This window comes from Chroicocephalus ridibundus, chromosome 6 (assembly GCF_963924245.1).
Source record: "Chroicocephalus ridibundus chromosome 6, bChrRid1.1, whole genome shotgun sequence".
NCBI lineage: Eukaryota > Metazoa > Chordata > Aves > Charadriiformes > Laridae > Chroicocephalus > Chroicocephalus ridibundus.
The window spans coordinates 5,776,074-5,795,375 of record NC_086289.1 but is presented as its reverse complement, the minus strand read 5'-3'; the positions used below and the strand labels follow the sequence as shown (position 1 = coordinate 5,795,375).

General features: G+C 44.5%; 1 protein-coding gene across 12 annotated transcripts in view; it reads right to left on the bottom strand.

Annotated features, from left to right (window-relative positions):
• FGFR2 (fibroblast growth factor receptor 2) overlaps positions 1-19,302 on the bottom strand; it is a 90,386-nt gene that overhangs the window by 57,783 nt on the left and 13,301 nt on the right. For 7 of the 12 annotated variants that reach the window (XM_063337785.1, XM_063337786.1, XM_063337781.1 and 4 more), the window contains 3 exons: positions 11,183-11,449; positions 10,421-10,495; positions 3,208-3,377 (listed from right to left, as the gene is read on the bottom strand). In XM_063337785.1, the coding sequence (XP_063193855.1) occupies positions 3,208-3,377; positions 10,421-10,495; positions 11,183-11,449 (512 nt within the window). The remainder of the gene's footprint in view (positions 1-3,207; positions 3,378-10,420; positions 10,496-11,182; positions 11,450-19,302) is intronic. The other 5 variants (XM_063337789.1, XM_063337791.1, XM_063337790.1 and 2 more) reach the window with 2 other exon arrangements.

The following is a 19,302-nucleotide window of genomic DNA, read 5'->3' as shown; positions in this document are numbered from 1 at the left end:
TCAGCAGAGAGAACAAGTGCTGAACATCCATGCAAAATCCATAGGCTTTTACAGTTCCTATAGAGGCAGAACTCTTTCTTTACTCTGTATTTACCTGGCTGAATTTAAATGTGTATAAGATGACTGCAGTGACGAAGCTTATCAAAACGCATGTGAAAACACACACCTGTTAATACTCAAACAGTAACAACTGATAGAAGTACATTTGCTTTCCGGGTGGCGTACAGAAAAGTAAAGGCTCCTGTGATGTCTCAGAGGATTTAGATTATTCACGCAAAGAAATTATAAAATGCCTTTCAATGCACAAGAAAGAACTATCGTCACTTTAGAGACAGATAAAAGAAAAGACTAAAAAAGGTTTAGTCAATAACTAATCCCTTTCTCCTTGCTGTAGGAACTTTGGGTATACCCTGAAAAATCATAAACGGTTCGATTTTGAAATTCACCACCCAGAATTAGTCACGGTGGAGGAATTTCGCTCTGGAAGCTATCTTGGCCAGCACATACACCCTCCTGCTAGCCTGCCTGAGTGCAAATTGACTCAAGACATTCCCCAGTCAGTGGGACAAAGTGCTACAGGCCACTATCTGATTGCGATAAAGAGAAAACAAAGAAGGGATTTCTTAGCTCAAGGCAGCAGGAGAGAAGTGGTTGGAGGATTACTGGGAAGCTTCACGTATTCCTTCCCTTTACTTTGTTCTTAAAGTCTTCAAGAGATGATTGTGCCTTCCGAAAGGGACGGATGGTGTTCCATCAACTGGTGATGGCAGATACGGCCAAGTTTGGCTCAAGCTATTCCAGTCACTCAAAGTATCATGAATACGAAGATCTCAGGCAGAAACACTTTACGTATAGCAATGCCCAGATTCAAGACAAGCCAGCGTACAAGAATCATCATGAGATATCTGGCTGAGGACAGACCGGCACGGAAAGACTTAGTCCTTTCTGAGGATTCCTTCATTACAAGTTTGTCGGTATAGAGGTGTCAACAAAATACACTTCCTGGCTTTATTCCAGAATAATTTTGAACTAAGCCTGCAGTGACCTCATCCTGCCCCTCTAACAAGAAGATGACACAGCCTCCAGAAGCTTTGGAGACCTCATTCTTTAATACCTGTTCTATAAAAACAAGCTTTCTACCTTCAAAACACCGGAAGAATCTGGAATATACAGAGATTTGGTAAGAGAATAACAACAATAAGTAAATGCTACCAAATCATTTAAAATTTGATGTAGTTCTGAGCAACAAGAAAGTCTAAAATCCACAGCTGTGTCCCCTCTTTTTTTCCTTTAAGACTAAAGAGATGTAAGAAGTTATGATTTAGAATTATAGGGATATACTTCACTTATCCAGCTGGCTTTAGAAATAGGCATCTGTGGTTTCTTCCCAGAGGACACACATTCCTCAGAAATTGTGTACGCTTAATACACATAGGCAAAATTTTAATTGGTGCCACTTAATGGGCACAAGTCTAAACGAGCTCACCCAGATGCCCAGCACGGGCTAGCAGCGGCAGCACGGAGCCCCACATGGGCTGATTTCCCCAACCACAGCTCACCCTCCCAAACCAGAGACCAGGTACCTCCATCCTGCCTCGCAAGACAGACATTTTCCTTCACGGTTTTCAACAGTAATATCTGCATTTCCCCTTCACGAGATGTAAAGCGTTCAAATAACATCTCAGTTAGTAGCGAAACTGTTACTATTATTTTCCAAGACAGGATTAGTTTGTGGGGTTTTTTTAATTGGCTTTTTTCTGTTTCTAAATAAGCACTGAGAGAGGTGAAAATCACTGAATTGTAGCCAATTCGTTAACACCCCATAGCGTTATGAAAGGCAGAAGGTGTTGCCAGGTGTACACTCATAAGCAACAGTAATTTATGGTATAAGCAAACATAGATGGAAAAGTCTACTTAGATAATTAGTGTTCGTGCAGGGAGATTTTCTGGGCTTCGCTCTCTGCTAACACGAATGTTGGAAAAATTGACACTTTCAACAGTAATTCTAGCTAGAGAGGAAAGGAGACTACGGCTTGTCCTCCTCTGCACTGGAAAACATATTTTTTTGTACCAAGCAGGATCTGAGTCAACAGCCCATGAAGCAATATACATCCTGGCCCCATCAGCAAAACGCCGCACCCCGAAAATACTGCAATCGCTGGGGTAAAGCAGCCCTCAGGACTCGCTCTTGAGCTTACTGTGGCATCTGGAAAAGTCACTTAACTTCTGTCTTAATCACCATTACAAATTGCTCTGAGCTCCTCCGCAGACGTTCTAGGCTGGGGCTCACGACCATGGCACGAGGTGGCTAACTGGGAAACTTCTCGTCTTTGGATTGACGTTGCTGAGGTGTTGGGTAGGGGAGGAAGGAGGAAGCCACTGACAGAAGGTCCACAGAAGAGATTAAGGTAACTGAGGATGGCGAGGGTAATGCTTGAACAGCAATTTGCCATCAAAGTCATGCACTCCCATTCCCTGTGAGGAGCAGGACAAGATGACCGAACCCTGACTTCTGACCTGACCTAGGCAGATACCAGGAGGTTAAAGGTCTGTGCACTAACCCCCAGAGCAAGCTGGCCTCCCTAAAACTCTCTCTTAATCAGTAACCACCAATTTAGAATGAAACATCTAATCTGAAGCTGTTTAAAATTCAAACAAACCCTTGTAAGTAAGTGCTGTTACTTTCCCTCAAATTCTGCTTCCCATTTCAGTTTCACAGACCATAAACTCTATAGAAAATAATAACATTTGACTTCCAACCCTTCCTTTATTAAACTGTCTACAATCACCAGAGCGGATGGCCGTGTTTTTAACAATGCAGCTGAAAATGAATAGAGAAAAGTCTTACTCTGCTTTGCAAAGCCAGCCTTTAGTTTTCCAAATAAGTCTCTATAAATAATCCTTAGCTGCACTGCTATGCTACAAGCTCGAATTTGAGAAAAAAAAAAAAATATAGAATTAGTGCTCAGTAACTGCCAAAGAAACCACCCACCCTTCCCCAAAGAAAACAATTACTTTTTTTTGCTTCTACATTTGATCCAAGGCCATTAAAAGAATTTCTGTTGACTTCAGCAAGTTGTTTTTTGGTTGGGGTTTTTTTTGGTTGGTTTTTTTTGTTGGTTTTTTTTTTTTTTTTTTTTTTTTTTTTTTTTTTTTTACAGCCTTGGTCAAGAACAGAAATTGCAAAATCACGTCACAAGAACATACCTTATATCCGCCAATACGATGCTCTTGTTTAAATTCCTTCCCATTTTTCAGCCATCGCATGGTCGGTGTTGGGTTCCCCATCGCCGGACAACGAAACTTAACGGTATTTGCTGCTGGCACCGCGTGTAGCCTTTTCTCCATTTTGTCTGTATGTGTCCAATAGGGTGCCCCTGTTTCAACGAGATACATCCAGAAATATCAGTACTTGGAAACTGAGCTCCCTTTCCAGCCCCTTCCACAGACATAAAGTGCTGCGCGTATTTGTTTTAGCAGAGACGGGGTGCTTTGGAAAGAGTACACGACTGGAAATCATATGCCACAAGTGGTGACCAGAGTTTTGCAAACGGCTCAGTCTACAGCCTTGAGTGGATAATTTATGACAAAATTCCAATAATTAACCACAGATATCCTTCGGTTTGCTTACGTCAAGTAAGGCAGAGGGACCGCGTTTTCAGCAGACTCAAATGACCTCAAGTCGAGTTACCGTGAGCGCTCAGCAAACTTTGGATTCTCGGACCCCGTCCCTGAAGCCAGACAGACCAAGTCAGAAGACCTGTTGGAAGCCTCAGCCTTAACCTTTCCCCATCTGTTAGAAGAGGGCTAAAGATACCTACCTGCCTGGCAGCGTGCTAAAACTCACAGTGTCCATGTCAACGTGAGCTGTGCTGTTACTGTCATAGAAACCACTAAAATATATTTATAAACGGAGGATCAGCAAAACCCAGCAATAGCGTTGATCATTTTGCAGGGATTTCCCACTCTCATGAGCCTGTTGAAGCCCAAACGTTCACTGATGTCCAACACCGCAGCACAAGAGTGTCTCTCTGAGCCTGTATTTACTGGAGCGATCATTTTTACCGGCTCCCGGAGAGGGGTCACTCGCTCCTTCCCATGCCCACATGAGGAGCATGAGGAGCGCATGGAAAACCCCTCTCTCATCCAGGTTCAGGATCATTTGTCACATACCAGTACAGCAAACACAGCAGAATAAAACCATACAACTGCCCATCTGGTTTTGACCTCCAAGAAGTAAATTTGGAAAGACAGACCCATATACAAGGTTATCCCATACTCTGGATCCATGCAACACTTTGGAAACATTGCCCAGCGTCTTCATGGCATCGCTTCAGTTGTCTCACCACAACAGTTTTTAAAAAGTTAAAGATTGGAGATCTGTTTAATAGTAGGAAACATTAATTTCTTTTACAATGGAGTTTTCCTGAAGCAAATCAGATTAGCGTGGAATTTTTAGGACTAAAAGGGTCCAGAAAAATAACTCTATTTCTCTCAGCCCTGTTTCATTTCCTTCATTAGCAGCCTAACACTCCACTATAAATAAACTCTTCCGTTCCTCAAATATTTATAGCAGTTCTTACAATCAGTGCAAACTCAGAAATCCTGCCACCCCCCTCTCTAAATAAAAATACAGCTGGATAGAAAATACAGGAATAAATCCTTTACTGACGACTCTCTCAGTATAAAGAAAACATTCCAAAAGCAAGTCTTATAATGATGCTAAGAACGATAAGTGATTTTTATATTTTTTTTTTGCCCGAAGTGGCAATTACTGTTAAAATTAATGAAGTAGAAAAGCAAAGGAAATTTGTGCATGTGATCAAAATAGAAAATCAGGTAGCTATTGAAAATTAAACTGCAACACTAAGAAATTGTTACACGGACTAAAGTGAATTAGGGATGCAAGGAAAATCACTGTTAACATTATTTGCTGAAACCAGGATCACATTAAAACAACAGAAGACTTTAAACAAAGCCAGCCGAAGGAATTAACTACTACACACAAAGACCAAATTGCATTACAGGCATACCAGGCAAAGGCGGAATTACATGTTGGTACTGATATATTAAACGGGTATTTCCTCTGGATCACTAAACATCTTCCACAAGGCAATGTAAGGTGATCACTATTCCCACAAAGTCAAAGTCAACTGTGGCAGGTCAAAGACAACCAACTATCCGAACCAGTTACATTGGTACCTCAAACTGAGCAGAGTGCCTAGATTTGACCCCAAATGGACAATGCTGACGCATCATCTTTGCAGCCAGCATGGTCGCTTCTCATCACGTCTCCCACATGCACCTTCTCCCACCTACAGATGCAGCCACTGGCAAACACAACCTCTGAACCACAGGCTCCACAGCTCGCCCAGGCCAGCACGGGCTGGATGGACCCAGCTCCAGAGAAGGTCCCATGAGGGTGCAGCCCGGCACCAGGGCACCCAACTTGGTCCAGATCCAGCCACCGAGTTCCCCACCAAGGGTGCTTTGTGCAGCCAGGTTTCTACGGCATGACAGTGCAGCTCATCCTCTGGTTTTCTTGCTTGTAACCCCCCTTTCCATCAACCCGCACCCTTTAAAAAAAAAACTCTGCTCCTTGAAAGTAAGTGCTCCGATACGCTTCATATACAACAAATGCACAGGGAGGAAAAACTTTACTGTATGGAAGAGGTGGGAGAAGAAGAGAGGCCAGGAGGAGGCAGGCAGGAATGGAGAGAAGCGGCTCAGTTCTGTGCCACGGAGAGAGGGGGAAAGAAAACTCCTCAGTCTGGGAGAAAGGGCTGTGCTTGGAAAGCTTCCCCTCACACAACCCTCAGCATAACCTCCAATGCTCCGGAATTACAGGGGAGCTTGGAGAAAAACATGCGGACATCACCTGTTGAAAACACTTCAAGACACCCCATCGTTTTTCACTAGGTAGTAGCAACACACATTGGCAGCTCCTCAGGACATTTAAGGGGAAAGAGAAAAAGGCAGCAACATCCGCAAACCGTAACACTCGCCCTCGTTTTGTGCTTTCATACGGCGACTGATGCGATTAACGCACGGCATGTCTCTCTATCCGTTAAATTAGCAAAACCTAAAAGCAGCTTTTACTGCTTGTGTTTGTGGTCTTGAGAGGAAAAACATCCAGACTGACCGAAAGCAAGAATTAACGCAGTTAATGAGTATATACCATCAAGTGCCCAGTCCTCTTACAGCCCGTGTCCATCGCATCCCGTCTTTGCCAAGAGGACAGGTGGAAGTAGGTAGCACCGCTGTTAAAAGATCACGGTAACAACAGGGCAGACTCCGGCGCGTAGCGGTAACGAGCAGCAGGGGAACGGGTGGGAATTCCTGATTGCTTTTAGAGCTCTCATTAGTGAAGAAAATATCCTGCTGACCCACGCTGCACTCCACTGCAAATACATTACATCTAATCAGGCAAATCTCCTGCATGTGAAATTGAAATTAGGCAGCCCAGGGGACCACTTCACTTCAGGACTCCTCGGTTTTTATTTGGACTTATCTAATACAAAAAAATACAAAAGTAGTCAACTCCAAGGCTGCCTGACAAGCACCTCGAGGAGACAATAGCGCGCCTGAAATGACCACATCAACACACCCCCCCGCAAGGTTTTCAGTACTATTGTATTTGACCTTTAATTAAAAAACACTTCTAGGCAACATCCAATTTTTGCTGCTCCCTTCAGTGGGTTTCCACTCTACAGGATTTGATGAATTTGAACCTTGTTTCATCCTTTCTGAAATTCTTCAAGGCATGAAAAGAACAGCATGTGGATTACATTTAGATGCTTTTTGTTCTTGGTGCCAATTTACCATTGCTTGGCCCAGAAGAAATTGTTTAAAGGGTGATAAGGAAAAAAGCCATAAAGCTTCCAGTCACCTGACTAGAATTCAAGGCGGAACAGCAGCATCTTCAGGGCTACCCAGGGGTCTCCAGAACAAATTACTGTTGGTGGACCTCAGTGCCACCATCACAACAGCTGCTGTGTTGCCAGCACCACGCCAGGATTATAGAAATCCCTTAAATTAGGGCTACCTCTAAAAATCACGATGAGGACAAGGCAACAAGCACCAAGAACGTATTTTCCACCGCTGCCAGCGGGAACTGATGATGAGCAGCCCTTGGCTTTGTAAAAGGCCGGCCCAGGTCAGCGTCCTTGGAGGTGAGCCTCCAGAACCAAGCTGAAGCACCTCTTTAAGGCAACGAAGGGAAAAAACGAGTTGCCAACAAAGCCGTTTTGCGAAGAGAGAGGACTATTTTGCAGTGGAACCAATCCTGCACCTTCCCCACAAGCATTAATCCCTTCAACAAAAGCTGGAAGTAATAAAAAGCTATGCAGGATGCAGTCTGGAACAAATCTACCACAGTGTTTTTTCAGACAGTTAAAATATCTGTCAAGCTAGAAGGACACCAAACGCAGAGTGAAATCTGCTATGCATGCCTTTTACTTAAAAATACACACAGGGCAAATGGTCAAACGCACATGTGTACACTCGAGTGCCCTGCTCTCCCAAGAGCGAGTCGCTCCTCGCAGCTACCGAGCCACTTACAGCCTCCATCGACTTCAAGTACAGTCGTATTTTCTGGGCAGCCTTGAAAATCAGGCTAGATTTCCTCAACGGCCTCTCTGCCTGCCCTGGAAAACCTTGGCCTCTGAAAACGTATTTGTAACAGAGGCAGAGAAAATAAAAAAAAGCTTAAAAGAATACTTACCATCGTAAATAAAACAGCTCTAAAAGGTTTGCTTTAGTTTTAAATATGCAGGAATGAGAATGCCAAGGTTCAGTTTCCTGTGGAAGGCACTACAGCCATTTCCTGCCTCATCACATCATAATTAACATGCCAGGACAGCTGGACTTTATCAGAATTGTTTCATCAAAAAGCAACAACCTTTGAAGACTATGGCCTTTTGTTTCCATCAGTAAAGGCATAACCAGGCCAATTTCCATTGCTTATCCTTAATGATCACAGCTGTAATTTGTATGTAAATTATCAGTTAAATTGTTTTAGATCTGCAAAGCTCAAACCATGATTCAGGAAACGCTTAAAGACTTCTTCTCTTACAGAGCAGCAACCAGGGGCTCTTGTGAGGGCCTGGACTTCCCCAGGCAGGAGAAGGCAGTAAAGGGCATTTGGCCACCACGCACCACTGCCTGCCACATGGCAGGCTCAGGAAAGACTGTTCCTCAACTCCTCGTTCACTTTTCAATCTGTCTTGCAACAGTTTCTTAAATTAGATATAAAAATCTAGAAGGGGAAGGGCAAAAAATACTGGTGGGAATGCTCAGGAGAGGCTAGATACACGAGCTTCAGCCCCATCCCAACTTCCATGCAGCTCGGATCTTGCCAAATCTCAACCCTTTTTCAGCAAAATTATATTAATCCAACCGAGTTGCTGTGATGCAACTTCTCATTGAAAACAGACGGCTTTGCAGGGACCACTCCTCGGTTCCAGCTCTTCTCGCTGAGTGCCCAGACACAGGGAGGTGGCTGAGCTGCTCCCTGTGACCCTCTGCAGCTTGTGAGAAGCTCCTGGGCACCTTGATAAGACCAGTCTCATGAGGACTTGTTTGTGCAATGCTCGGCTCGGGAGCAATCTGTCTTCTTGCAGCTTCCTCCCTTCTGCACCACAAGAGCTTGTGCTCTCCCCGCCGGCCGAGATGTTTAAACGTTCACGCTCTAGAGGCATCTTTCATTTTGAGGAGGGAAAGTGCGACCGACCCCGGCTAAAGTACACAGCCCATCCCTGGCGGACGGAAATTGTCAATGGCCTTTCACCAGCCCCCGAATCAAGATTGATTAGCAGTAGCTTAAAATGATAGCTCACATTACAAGAACGTCACTCGTGTTACAGAGGACACCACGGAGAGGTTCTCCCCGTTGCGTGGAAGGGCAGGGATCCTCACCATGATGTTACAGAGCACAGTTGCCTTGAGATCAGGTCCTTTTCTTCCCCCTCCCCGCCTCGCTAGAAGCGCTTCCAAAATCCATTTGTGCTCACAGTGAATCTCCAAAGCCATCAGGATTAGCAGCACCATTGTCTTCGCTAACACACCGAAAATATTGCAAGTCCTTTTTCTGACCAGCTCTAAAGTGATAACAGACGTGGGGATGTCTCCTAAAAGGAATTTCTACCCGCGAGTCCCTTTCAGGGGAACATGCTCCCATCGCCTGGGTTGGTGGGTTTTGCCTAGACAACTTCTTTTAAAAGCAATGTCCCTTTCCCAAACTCGCCAATTATCTTTGCCACCGCATTCCTTTGTCAGAGCAGCCTCCAGCTGCTTAATCTCAGCCACTTCAAGCTGCACCTGTGAATCAGCTCGGGCTAATCACACTAACAGATGGCAGGGGCCAAACAGGCAGCTAAGAACTTATATCAGTTTAAATAGCATCTAACATTTCACAGCCTCCGAGCAGCCGTATACCGCAGTAACTAACTAGGGGAGCCGAAATCGGGCTCCTACTTTATCATCTGAGCAAGCGTCCGGAGCAGACAGTACAGCTGCCAATTACTGATCGGGCCGAGGAGCAAATAGGCTACCTGGCTACGGCGTTCGGCAACTAGCTGACATCTCCCGTGAAGGATCTCTCTGTCCTGCGCGTTACGGTCTTTACAAAGCACGGGCGATAGCAAGCTACCGGTCACCACTGGGATTGTGCAACAGTGCACAGGGGGCATGAGGAACCAATATGAATTTTACATTATTCTTTTTTTTTTTTTTTCTTAGCAACTGCTCTATTTAGAGCCTATTAATAGCTTTCCAAATTCTCTAAAGGGACCGAAGTTTAACATTCGGATAGGTTTAAGACTCTTTTAGCCCATTTCCATCATGCATAAGTAACATAAAATGCGGTTTTAGCGCTGGATTGCCTTCTGTGCGACAAACCTCGAGGTCCTTTGCAGACAAAAAGAACCGCATTGTCTCCAAATTCATTCTCCCCGGGGAGATTTCTGCCGAGATTAAGGATCGAAGGATTTGCCTCATTACGACTTAATTTTATTTTTAAAGTTTCCATACCACCTTTTAACAAAGTGAGCTGGAGCTCTGCTTCTTCCGCTAAGTTTCAGCTCAGGTTGAGGGAAAGTTAGTTCATCCGAGAGAGTCTAAACCAGACAAAGGCTGAACTTCAAAATTCAGGAAGAAAGGAAACTGCAGAAAAGCTAGCAAGAAAGGGAGAAAGAAAGTACAGACCAGTAAAGCGTGTTTAGAAGAATATTAGTTTATTTTTCTTTTTCTTTTCCAAGTTATGAACTACGTGAAACAGAAAACGGAGGAGGACGAAGGCACCACTATTTGACAGCCCATGCAGTTAACAACGGAGAAGCTCTGAAGGCAGGAGCGCGAGAGACGGGACATTATTCGCCACGTGGATCTTGCTAGTGACTCCTGGCAGTTCGCTGTTACTTACTCATCTGGTTGCTGTCATTCACAAAGTCCTCGGACCCATCATTGTCGTCTTCATCATCCCCAGAGGAAAGAGCATCTGCACATTAAAAATAATCAAGTCTTTAAACCAGCCTATTTTTCACAGGCAAATAAACCGATAACGCTACATCTTAGCCCATCTATCAAGGGGAACAGATGTTCTGTTAGTTGTGCAGATGCTATAGAAAAAGAAAAATCCAGCCACAAAATGTGTGTTATTCTTCTAAAATGCTAGCAAAACTAGCTAATAATCTTGAAATGCTACAAAGTTACCAAAGGGAGCTTGATAACTCCAAAAAAATCTCTTTCGGCTTACAATTTTTATTTTTCTTCAAGACATTCAGTTGGGCAGAACTGAGTGTCTCCAGAACGATTTATCTCTAAACTTAGAGGACGTAGGACACCCCGTTCCTTTTCTGATGCGGGGGTGGGGGGGAACTTGTGTTCGTTTTACTGACTTTATCATCACCACGGCGACTCTGTATAATTTAATCCTGTCATAGTGGCATAAAACAGAGGGCTATTCAGCAGCTGTTAATCACTATAGACCCCGTGAAGTAAAAGGAGTATATACAAACTGAGTCCATTTCAGGGTCAGGACAAGGGGGAAAATACCTGAACTAACTACAGAACTCAGCTCAACTCGCTGGGCCCGCGTGGACTCTTTCACGTTATGTCAAAATGTGTCTTAATATCGCATTTTACAGCTTCTACATGCAAAAAAACCTATGTTTAACTCACTCACCTGTAACATTTACAATGAAGTACAGAGTATCACTGTCTAGGCTCCTAACAGCAGTGCAAGCATAGAGGCCCGAATCTCTGGGTGTAGCATCCTTAATTTGTAAGTACTCCCCAATAATCACTGTCCTATTGTCGGGCCCCAAAGGGACCCCATCCTTAGTCCAACTGATCATGACGGCGTCTTTCAATTGACAGCGCAACTCAAGCGGTTCTCCTGGAAGTGCTGAATATACATCTGGCTGAGAGATTTGGTATTTTGTTGGCGGCTCTGCGAAGGTGGAAGGAAAAGGAGGAAAAAGAAGAAGAAAGAGAAGGGAAAGGAGAGAATTTCCAACAAAAGTCAGTGAGGGCCCTTTTCATCCACAGAAATCAAGTTACGTTCAATACAAAAGTTGCATCCAGATTAGCCCAGCAGTCTGCCTCGTAAAACCGAACCGTATGCAGCTATGGGACAGGCTTTATTTTCAAGAAGTGCACCACAAACAAAGCTCGTTCCCTTTCGATTGGTGTCCCAAGTGTCACGCAAAGGCACAGCCCTTCTCGCTGGTCACAGCGAGCCGACCCCGGGGAGAGGAGTGCTGCTGAACCCGGGGGCTTCAAAGGATTTGGAGGCGCCAGGAGGAGTTCAAAAAGCAAATTCAGGTTTATGTCCTCGCATTTGTGCGTATGATTTGAACAAATATTTCTCTTTCCCCACCTGATTTGGTAGGCTGCTTTTTAAAAGAAAGAAAAAAAAAAAAAAGAAAAAAAACCAAAAACCTGAAAAGAGCTGTGTTGGAAGAAAAGGATGGCCAAACAACCCTTCACTAGCTAAGCTAATAAACATGAGTTCCTATGCACAGCAGATATTATGTCCTGTATTTTTCTCCCAGCACCTTCCACAAAGTCTCTACATTTGCCTTCTACACTGCCAACTCTGCTCCCGATGAGAGTAACTTTTCTCTCTTTTTTTTTTTTTTGCTTCATTTCTCATTTCACAGCCTCTCCTGCGCAGAATACAGCAGAAATCCGGGAACGCAAGCAAAGCTTTCGAAGCCACAGTTTACACAGAAGTTCAGAACAAAATGGCTCATCCATCAGTTCCCTTTTGTAACCAAATAATAAGAAGAATGTCAAACCACAGTCTTTTTCCAAAAAAACATCCTTGGAAAACTACATCTGCCTATAGTTACCAGGGCTTCACCACCCCCTTCCAAGGCCGGCTCTCAGCAGGCAGAAGGGAACTGCAGCCCCGGACACCCGGGACGGCTTGACACAGGGTGGAGGGACCCCCACGCCATACGTACGCCACACTCGAGCTGTGCCCAGTACAGGGACTGCTTTTGTAACTGGTTTCTCCCTACAACCACAGTATCCCTCTCCCACGAGCCTCCTGGCCTCGCCAAGGCCAGCATGAAAAGTAAATAAGGGAGAACAGCATGAAGGCATCTTCTGTTTGCTCAGGAGGAGGGTCACATCGCACAGACAGCTGCTCCCCGGCACACATCCTTCCCCGCGCAGGCACCAACTGCACCCCTCTGTGCCTTTATAAATAAAACACACGCCTCTGTTTGTTTGAGAGTCTGAAGGAATATTAAAATAGGTAACTCCTCGGTGTCCACCCCTGCTTCTAAGAATACCGAAACCCGTATTCCTCGTCCTTGGGGCACACGTTGTCATTGCTTGTATCACACCTTCAACAGACTCTGAAACAAGCGTCACATCTGAGCTAGCCTGCAGACAAGAGTTTGGACATGCTGAAGCTCTGTCGCTAGTATAGCTTCAGGTAGTTGGACTCGATGATCACAGAACGGTTTGGGTTGGAAGGGACCTTAAAGACCACCCAGTCCCACCCCCCTGCCCTGGGCAGGGACACCTCCTGCCAGACCAGGCTGCTCCAAGCCCCGTCCAGCCTGGCCTTGAACCCCTCCAGGGATGGGGCAGCCACAGCTTCTCTGGATGCCATGATCTCTTCATGATCCTTACAGGTCCCTTTCATCCCGAGATAGTCTGATTCTATGAGTACCAGAAGTGGCCGCCACAGGGGGACACGCATGCATTTAAGTATCGGGTTATACTGATGCACTTGAAAACAGCGTGCCCGATTTCTCCTCCTGCTCATCCTGGAATCATGTCATTTCAGGGAGTTCAGTGGGAGTTTGCCCAAAGCAGAGGGAGAACAGATCCAGGGATGCGCCCTTGCAAAGCTTCTCCTGGCTTTTTCCCTAGGGCAAACGTGGTTTTTTTCAAACAACAGATGTGACACACGCGTCACGCCAAGAAGGTGGCCAGGAGAAGTACATAAAACCATGTAAACAACACCAATTATGGAGAATGTAAAGATTCTTGGATTTCGATTTTATAACAAGGTCTCTGAACTTTCTAGCATGCAAAGTTCCATCTCAAAGTCTAGGGCAAGCTACAATACAGCTTTATACACCTTATAAACTAATTCAGTCTTGCTGACACCGTCACAAATCCACAGATCTGCAATGCAGGTGTTTCAGTGAGTACTACACGACACTGCTAGAAGCCTAATTTCCAGAAGGAGCACGGGCTCCTTGCTACATATATTTTGTAACAGTGATGAGTATATTTGAGTCTGCTTGAGATTTTTTAAAACGCAGATTCCACTGTAAAATAATTTAAAAAAAAAAGAAGTAGCTGAAGCCCGCTAGCTAATTTACTTTGAAGTTTTTAAGACTTCTTTGTAACGCTCTACCTGCAAAGAGAATTTCTTTTACAGAGTTTACGCTGTGCCAACAGTGTACAGGAGTCTTTAAAAATGTCTTTGTTTAAACTTTTTTAAAGCCACCGTGGGTGAAGATAACTCAATCCTCCTTTAAGTGCATTAGTGGCTTTCGCTGAGGAGCCCCAGGAAACTCCCAGGATGGTCACACAGGTGGCGGCGTCCTCCTGGGCAGATCGGTTGTTTGCATACAATCACAAGCAAAATCGTTTTCTACCTCCCATCCTGTCTTTTTAAACTATTATCCCCAAATTTACGCTGAGCCTTTCGATATAGAACCAAATCCAAACTTAAGAACGGTAATTTACTTCAAAATTACAAAAAAAAAAAAAAATCCTTTTACAAGGAAAATTACTAGTATAGTGAAGAAAACCCAGCTTCAAATAGCTATTAGCATTTGGTAAATATTATCCTCCTCCATTTCTTTCTCTCTAGGGCACCAGGGAAGATACAGCACAAAGTGTTGTCACGAAATAATGAAGTCATGTTTGGAAATAGTGAGTTATTTCAGGTAAGCCTTTGTGTTGCCAAACTAGAATGTAGCAGCACTTAAGACTGTCACTTTTTATAATGTTTGCCTATAAACTTTTTCCAGTGTGGGTTTGAAATGGTGCCCAAAAGCAAACAGAGAACAGGTGGGATTCAGAGGCATGAGTCCGCCCGACAGCTTCGCTGCGAAAATCAACCAGTTTCAACTGTTAAAAAAATGCCCCGCACCACATAAACAACCTGCGCTGCGAAGTTAACTCTCTCTCCAGGACACCGCACAAGGATTTTTACACGGCTCTGAAAATTAGGGACAAATTTTGAGCTCATGGGCACGCTGTGCCATCACATCAATGGTTCCCCTGGGGGCTGACATCAGGATTCTTTCCCCACGCTTCCACATCTTTCGAGAGTATCAGAGAAATAAGGCTGCAAGCTTGCTCAGCCCCCACTTTTACGCATGCTCCAGTGTTTTCAGCAGCATCCTCCTGAATTTTGCCTTAGTGCAAATAGCCGGATGGGAGAAGGGGGAGACAGCCCTGCAGAGCCTGCAGCACCAAGCCGGGACTGATGATCTGGTGTCCCATCCGTGCTCCTCCAGCCCTCTCTGAAACTCTGCCTTGAAACTCCATCCCTCAGCCATCACCACCAGCCCTTTGCTGGGCGAGCTCTGCACGGCCGCGGGAAGGCGGCACGGGATGCCTTTCTTAGCAGGTTCTCCTGCAAATCCTGTAATTGTGGCATTAGTTCCTACTGCAGAGGTGCATTACCTGGTGTGAATAACACCCGTCCATCACCCCTGAAAAAAACCAAACAAGCAACAAAGGCACGCGTAGAATTCCTGGCGGTGTTCTTAAACACTGGGGGACAAGGGAGGGCACGTTGCTTCTGCTATTGTCTGCTCTCAGCTACATCCTTATTTGTAATAGCGCTGCACACAATGTATTTTAACTTTATAGGTGGAGCTATTGAACAATACCGCCATGGAAAACCCAGCTGCTGTTAAATAAACAGACGTGAACTTTTTCCTTGCCTGCTCATACCGTCTCGCAGCATGGTTTATGCCATCCAGGCATCAAACGGAGTAAATACTGTTTGTATAAAAGCCACGACCACAATAGAGGACTGGGGACATTCTGAATGCTCTATTTCTGATTATTATGAGATAAGCGATTATATTCCAAATCATGCTTCTGTTCAAGATTCGGTCACTGAAATGGGAGATTTATACTTCCTTAGGTTTTAAATTATTATTATTATTTCTCTCCATTTCTTAAAATGTTAACAAAGAGCTGCTTATCTTAAGGCTCAAGGCATTTAGTTACTTAGTTACAGAGCCAAATAATTAAACAATCAGCTAATAGCTAACCCCAGCAAAGATTCTCACACAACTCTCTGTAACACAAAAGCCTCAGACCCCACCAAGCCACTTTCCTTTCAAAAGGCTTTAGTAAATAACTAAACGCTCACCACAGCGTGCCCAGAAAGGGTCAACAGACCTGACCCGCCAAGAATCCAAGAGGTTCACTGCAAAACCGAACCTCCCGACAGGGAAAGCCGGGCTGCCAACCACTACCACCACTCCTGCTTCTCCTACCCCTTCTCCCGTTTGTCCTGCCATGGAGGAAGATCCAGCAAGACCACACGGGTGAGCCACGGGGATGTCGAGCTATGTCTGGAGCAGAATAGCCACAGGCCCTATGACTTTGGGAGCGGAACCCAAGGCTTTCCACTCACTCTGCAGGATCGGGATGCCCAGGGATCACCACTCAGGTCTGCCACCTTCCCTCCCACCTCCCAGGTAGAAGCTGATGGGCTTCTCCCTCAATTCCAGTTGGCAGGCTAATATTAAAAGCCGCTCCACGTCCTCTTCTGGTGATGGATGATAAACTCAGCCTACAAAAGAAACAGCCACCGGTTTAAGCATGCAAAGAGTCATTCCTGGCCACAATGACTATCTCCCATTAGCCAACGGCAAACCAAAGCCACAGAGGCTAAGCACGTCTCCTTACACAAAGGGGGACAAAATAGAGTTTGCAATTCATCCATCTGCTTCTCCAAAGTCGCTGGATTCCTGCTGACTTATTTGTACTGTGTTTCCGTCCACTAGCTGCCAGCTCTGCCCAGCTCTGCCTCCGCCAGGCATCATCAGGAAGTCTCTGTTCTAATAAAATCCTTTCCAAGTTACTACAGTTCCTTCTAGAATTTTAACACACAAACAAATTAAAAAAAAAAAAAAACCTTACGACTGAACAATGCTCCGAAGAGCAGGAATAATTTCTCCCCTCTCTCTAATGTATACAGACATTAATTGCTCAGATCTGACAAAAGAGATCTAGACCCGGTAGGAAAACTTCATCAAACACAAAGCATCAAAGAGGTATCTGTGACAGTTACAAACAGAAATATGTGGCAGATTCTAAACCTTCACTTGTTCCTTTAAAACAAGCGCCTGGGCTGCTCTATTTGAAAGCAGTTCCACAAAATGTTAAGACTGTCCAAAATAAATTGAGATATTTTTTCCTGGCGTCTTCTTTAACCCTGTTACCCTTATCCTATAAGGACATAGTCATCTGATGGCTGGACAAGAGACGAAATTAGACTGAAAAATAAAAAAAATCCAAGGAACAGAAAGAATCCTTTTGCCCTGGAAGTGAAAACCTGCAGAACGACATAAGCGTTGCCACATAATACATGCCTCGTGCTCTAGCGTGTAGCTTCCAGCCACACTGACCTGCCAGAGTATGGACCTCCAGCATCATGTCAACTCCTATTGAGGGTTACATATAATAAGATCATAAAAAGAAGTGAATCTCCTCCAATTGAAAATACTCGCCAATGTCATCACGGGTAAGGGAAAATATTACACTACACTAACTTGTTTTCCTAAGCTTTGAAGATTTAGAAAAATAAATAATTCTGGTGTGCAGCAAAGAGTTTCACCACTTGCGGAACCCCCTGGCCAAGAGGAAAGCTCTGCATGTGCACCTCAAAGTTACCCCCGCGTGATTGCATCTATCTGCCTCTTTGGCAGAGGAGCAATTACAGAACTAGAACTCCTTGAGGCCATCACCCCCAAGCAGCATTTAGCCCTGGCTCCAGACACAAGGGCCTCAACACACCCAGCAGAAGAGGACAAACGTCACGAGGCCCCCTGCTACGTTGGTGTGTTGGCTGACACGGGGCGAGGTGCATGAACTATTGCAGCACGGCTTTGATGGCTGCAAAGCAGTTGGGTTGACGTGTCTCACCCTGTGGTTGAAGGAAGACGACTCCTTTTTAAAGAAAGAAAAAAAAAAAAAAAGTTGTACTTGTCTAGGCTTCGTGCAGAGATTAAGAATTCCTACAACTTGTAGCCTGCTTGCTCCTACCTGTCTTTATAGTTGTGATCGTTGACTTATGGCTGCACAGCCACGCAACATGCATCAAAAACGCCAAGTATCACATGCTCATGGGCTTGGCTGTGTGCTTTATGTTTTTGGAAGCCAAGCCAGGGAAGACTCAGAGCATGCCAAGTTCAAAGTAAACAGCAGAGAGACCAGCGAGGCCACCTCCTGCTGCTGGGAACTGCCCTGCAATTTCTTCCTGTTTGTCCCCATTCTTCACGGTCTGCTCCTTACAGGATGAAGACTTCTTTATGCAACAGTCACCAGAGGATTTATCTCCAGATATGGGACAGAGCAAGAAACAGCAAAGCATCCGTATGTCTTCTGCACAAAGGCTTGGTAACCAGGGAGGGAGAAAACACCTCCAACCTTGAGCAGCCACACCAAAACCCCCAAAATTATTGAGCTGCCTTTCATAATTTCATCAGTATGATGAGAAGATACAGGCCATCTTCAGGATTTGAACCTTTGGTTCCAGGCACCAAATCTTGACCTTTTCCATTCAAGCCATAAGCTCCATCAGCTGCCTAAAGTAATAGAGTGACAGTCTCTGTGCTGAGTGTTCTGGGGAGTACAATACAAACCTAACACACATGTAACGCAATCTCAAAAATAATTAACTACTCTTCAATCTCATTACAGAAAAGTCTTCTCGTGTAATCTATTATACAATACAAAGGGGAAATGCATCACCTTTTGCCAGAACCTCAAATGAGAAGCTGAAAAAAAAAAAAATTAACCTTCTCTCTCTCAAAAGCAGAATCCAAGACTAGGATCATTTTTCTCACTGTTTCTACTTTCAGCGACAGCAGAACATCAAATCTTCCTGACTGCACATAACCAAGTGGCAGAGCAATTTAATCAACTCCCATTGTCCAACTTAGATTAAAGTCTGCTTGGGAAAAGCTACATAAGATACGTACCCTTGGGAAAGGTATGAGCACATGCGTTTAGTCGCAAAGGGGTTTTCTTGGTTTTAATATTTCCTTGCATCTATTCCAACCTGTAGCTTTTTTCAGGTTCTTTATTTGCATTTCAAGAGCAACATGAAAACATAGCAGAACACAGCATAAATCCAAACATGAACACACAACCTTTTTCTTCAGAGTTTGCCAAAGGCCATGCTCGGGACTATTACTACTCAACAAGCAAAAGAAATAAATTAAAACTGCGAGGTTAAAAATTGCACAATTTCGTGTTCAAGTGTTAGTTCTGGATGCAGAGAACATCTATTCAGGTTCCCTATAAGCAAGTCAGCAGTTGTTTCTTTTGTACGTGGTCCCGTTTTTACTTGACTGTACAAATCCTCTTAATTTTAGCAGCTCGTCTGGAAGTCTCATCTTGCCTGTTCCCTTGAAATGCATCTTCTCTCACTTCCTATAGTGGGATTTGAAAAAAGTCAGTGGAAACAACATCCCCCCAAACATCCCCTCAGCACTTTTCAAAGTCCTAGCCACAACCAGAGGATATTCTCCAAATACTTCAAAGCTTCAAGGCTCCCCATTAACATCTAGTCAAAAG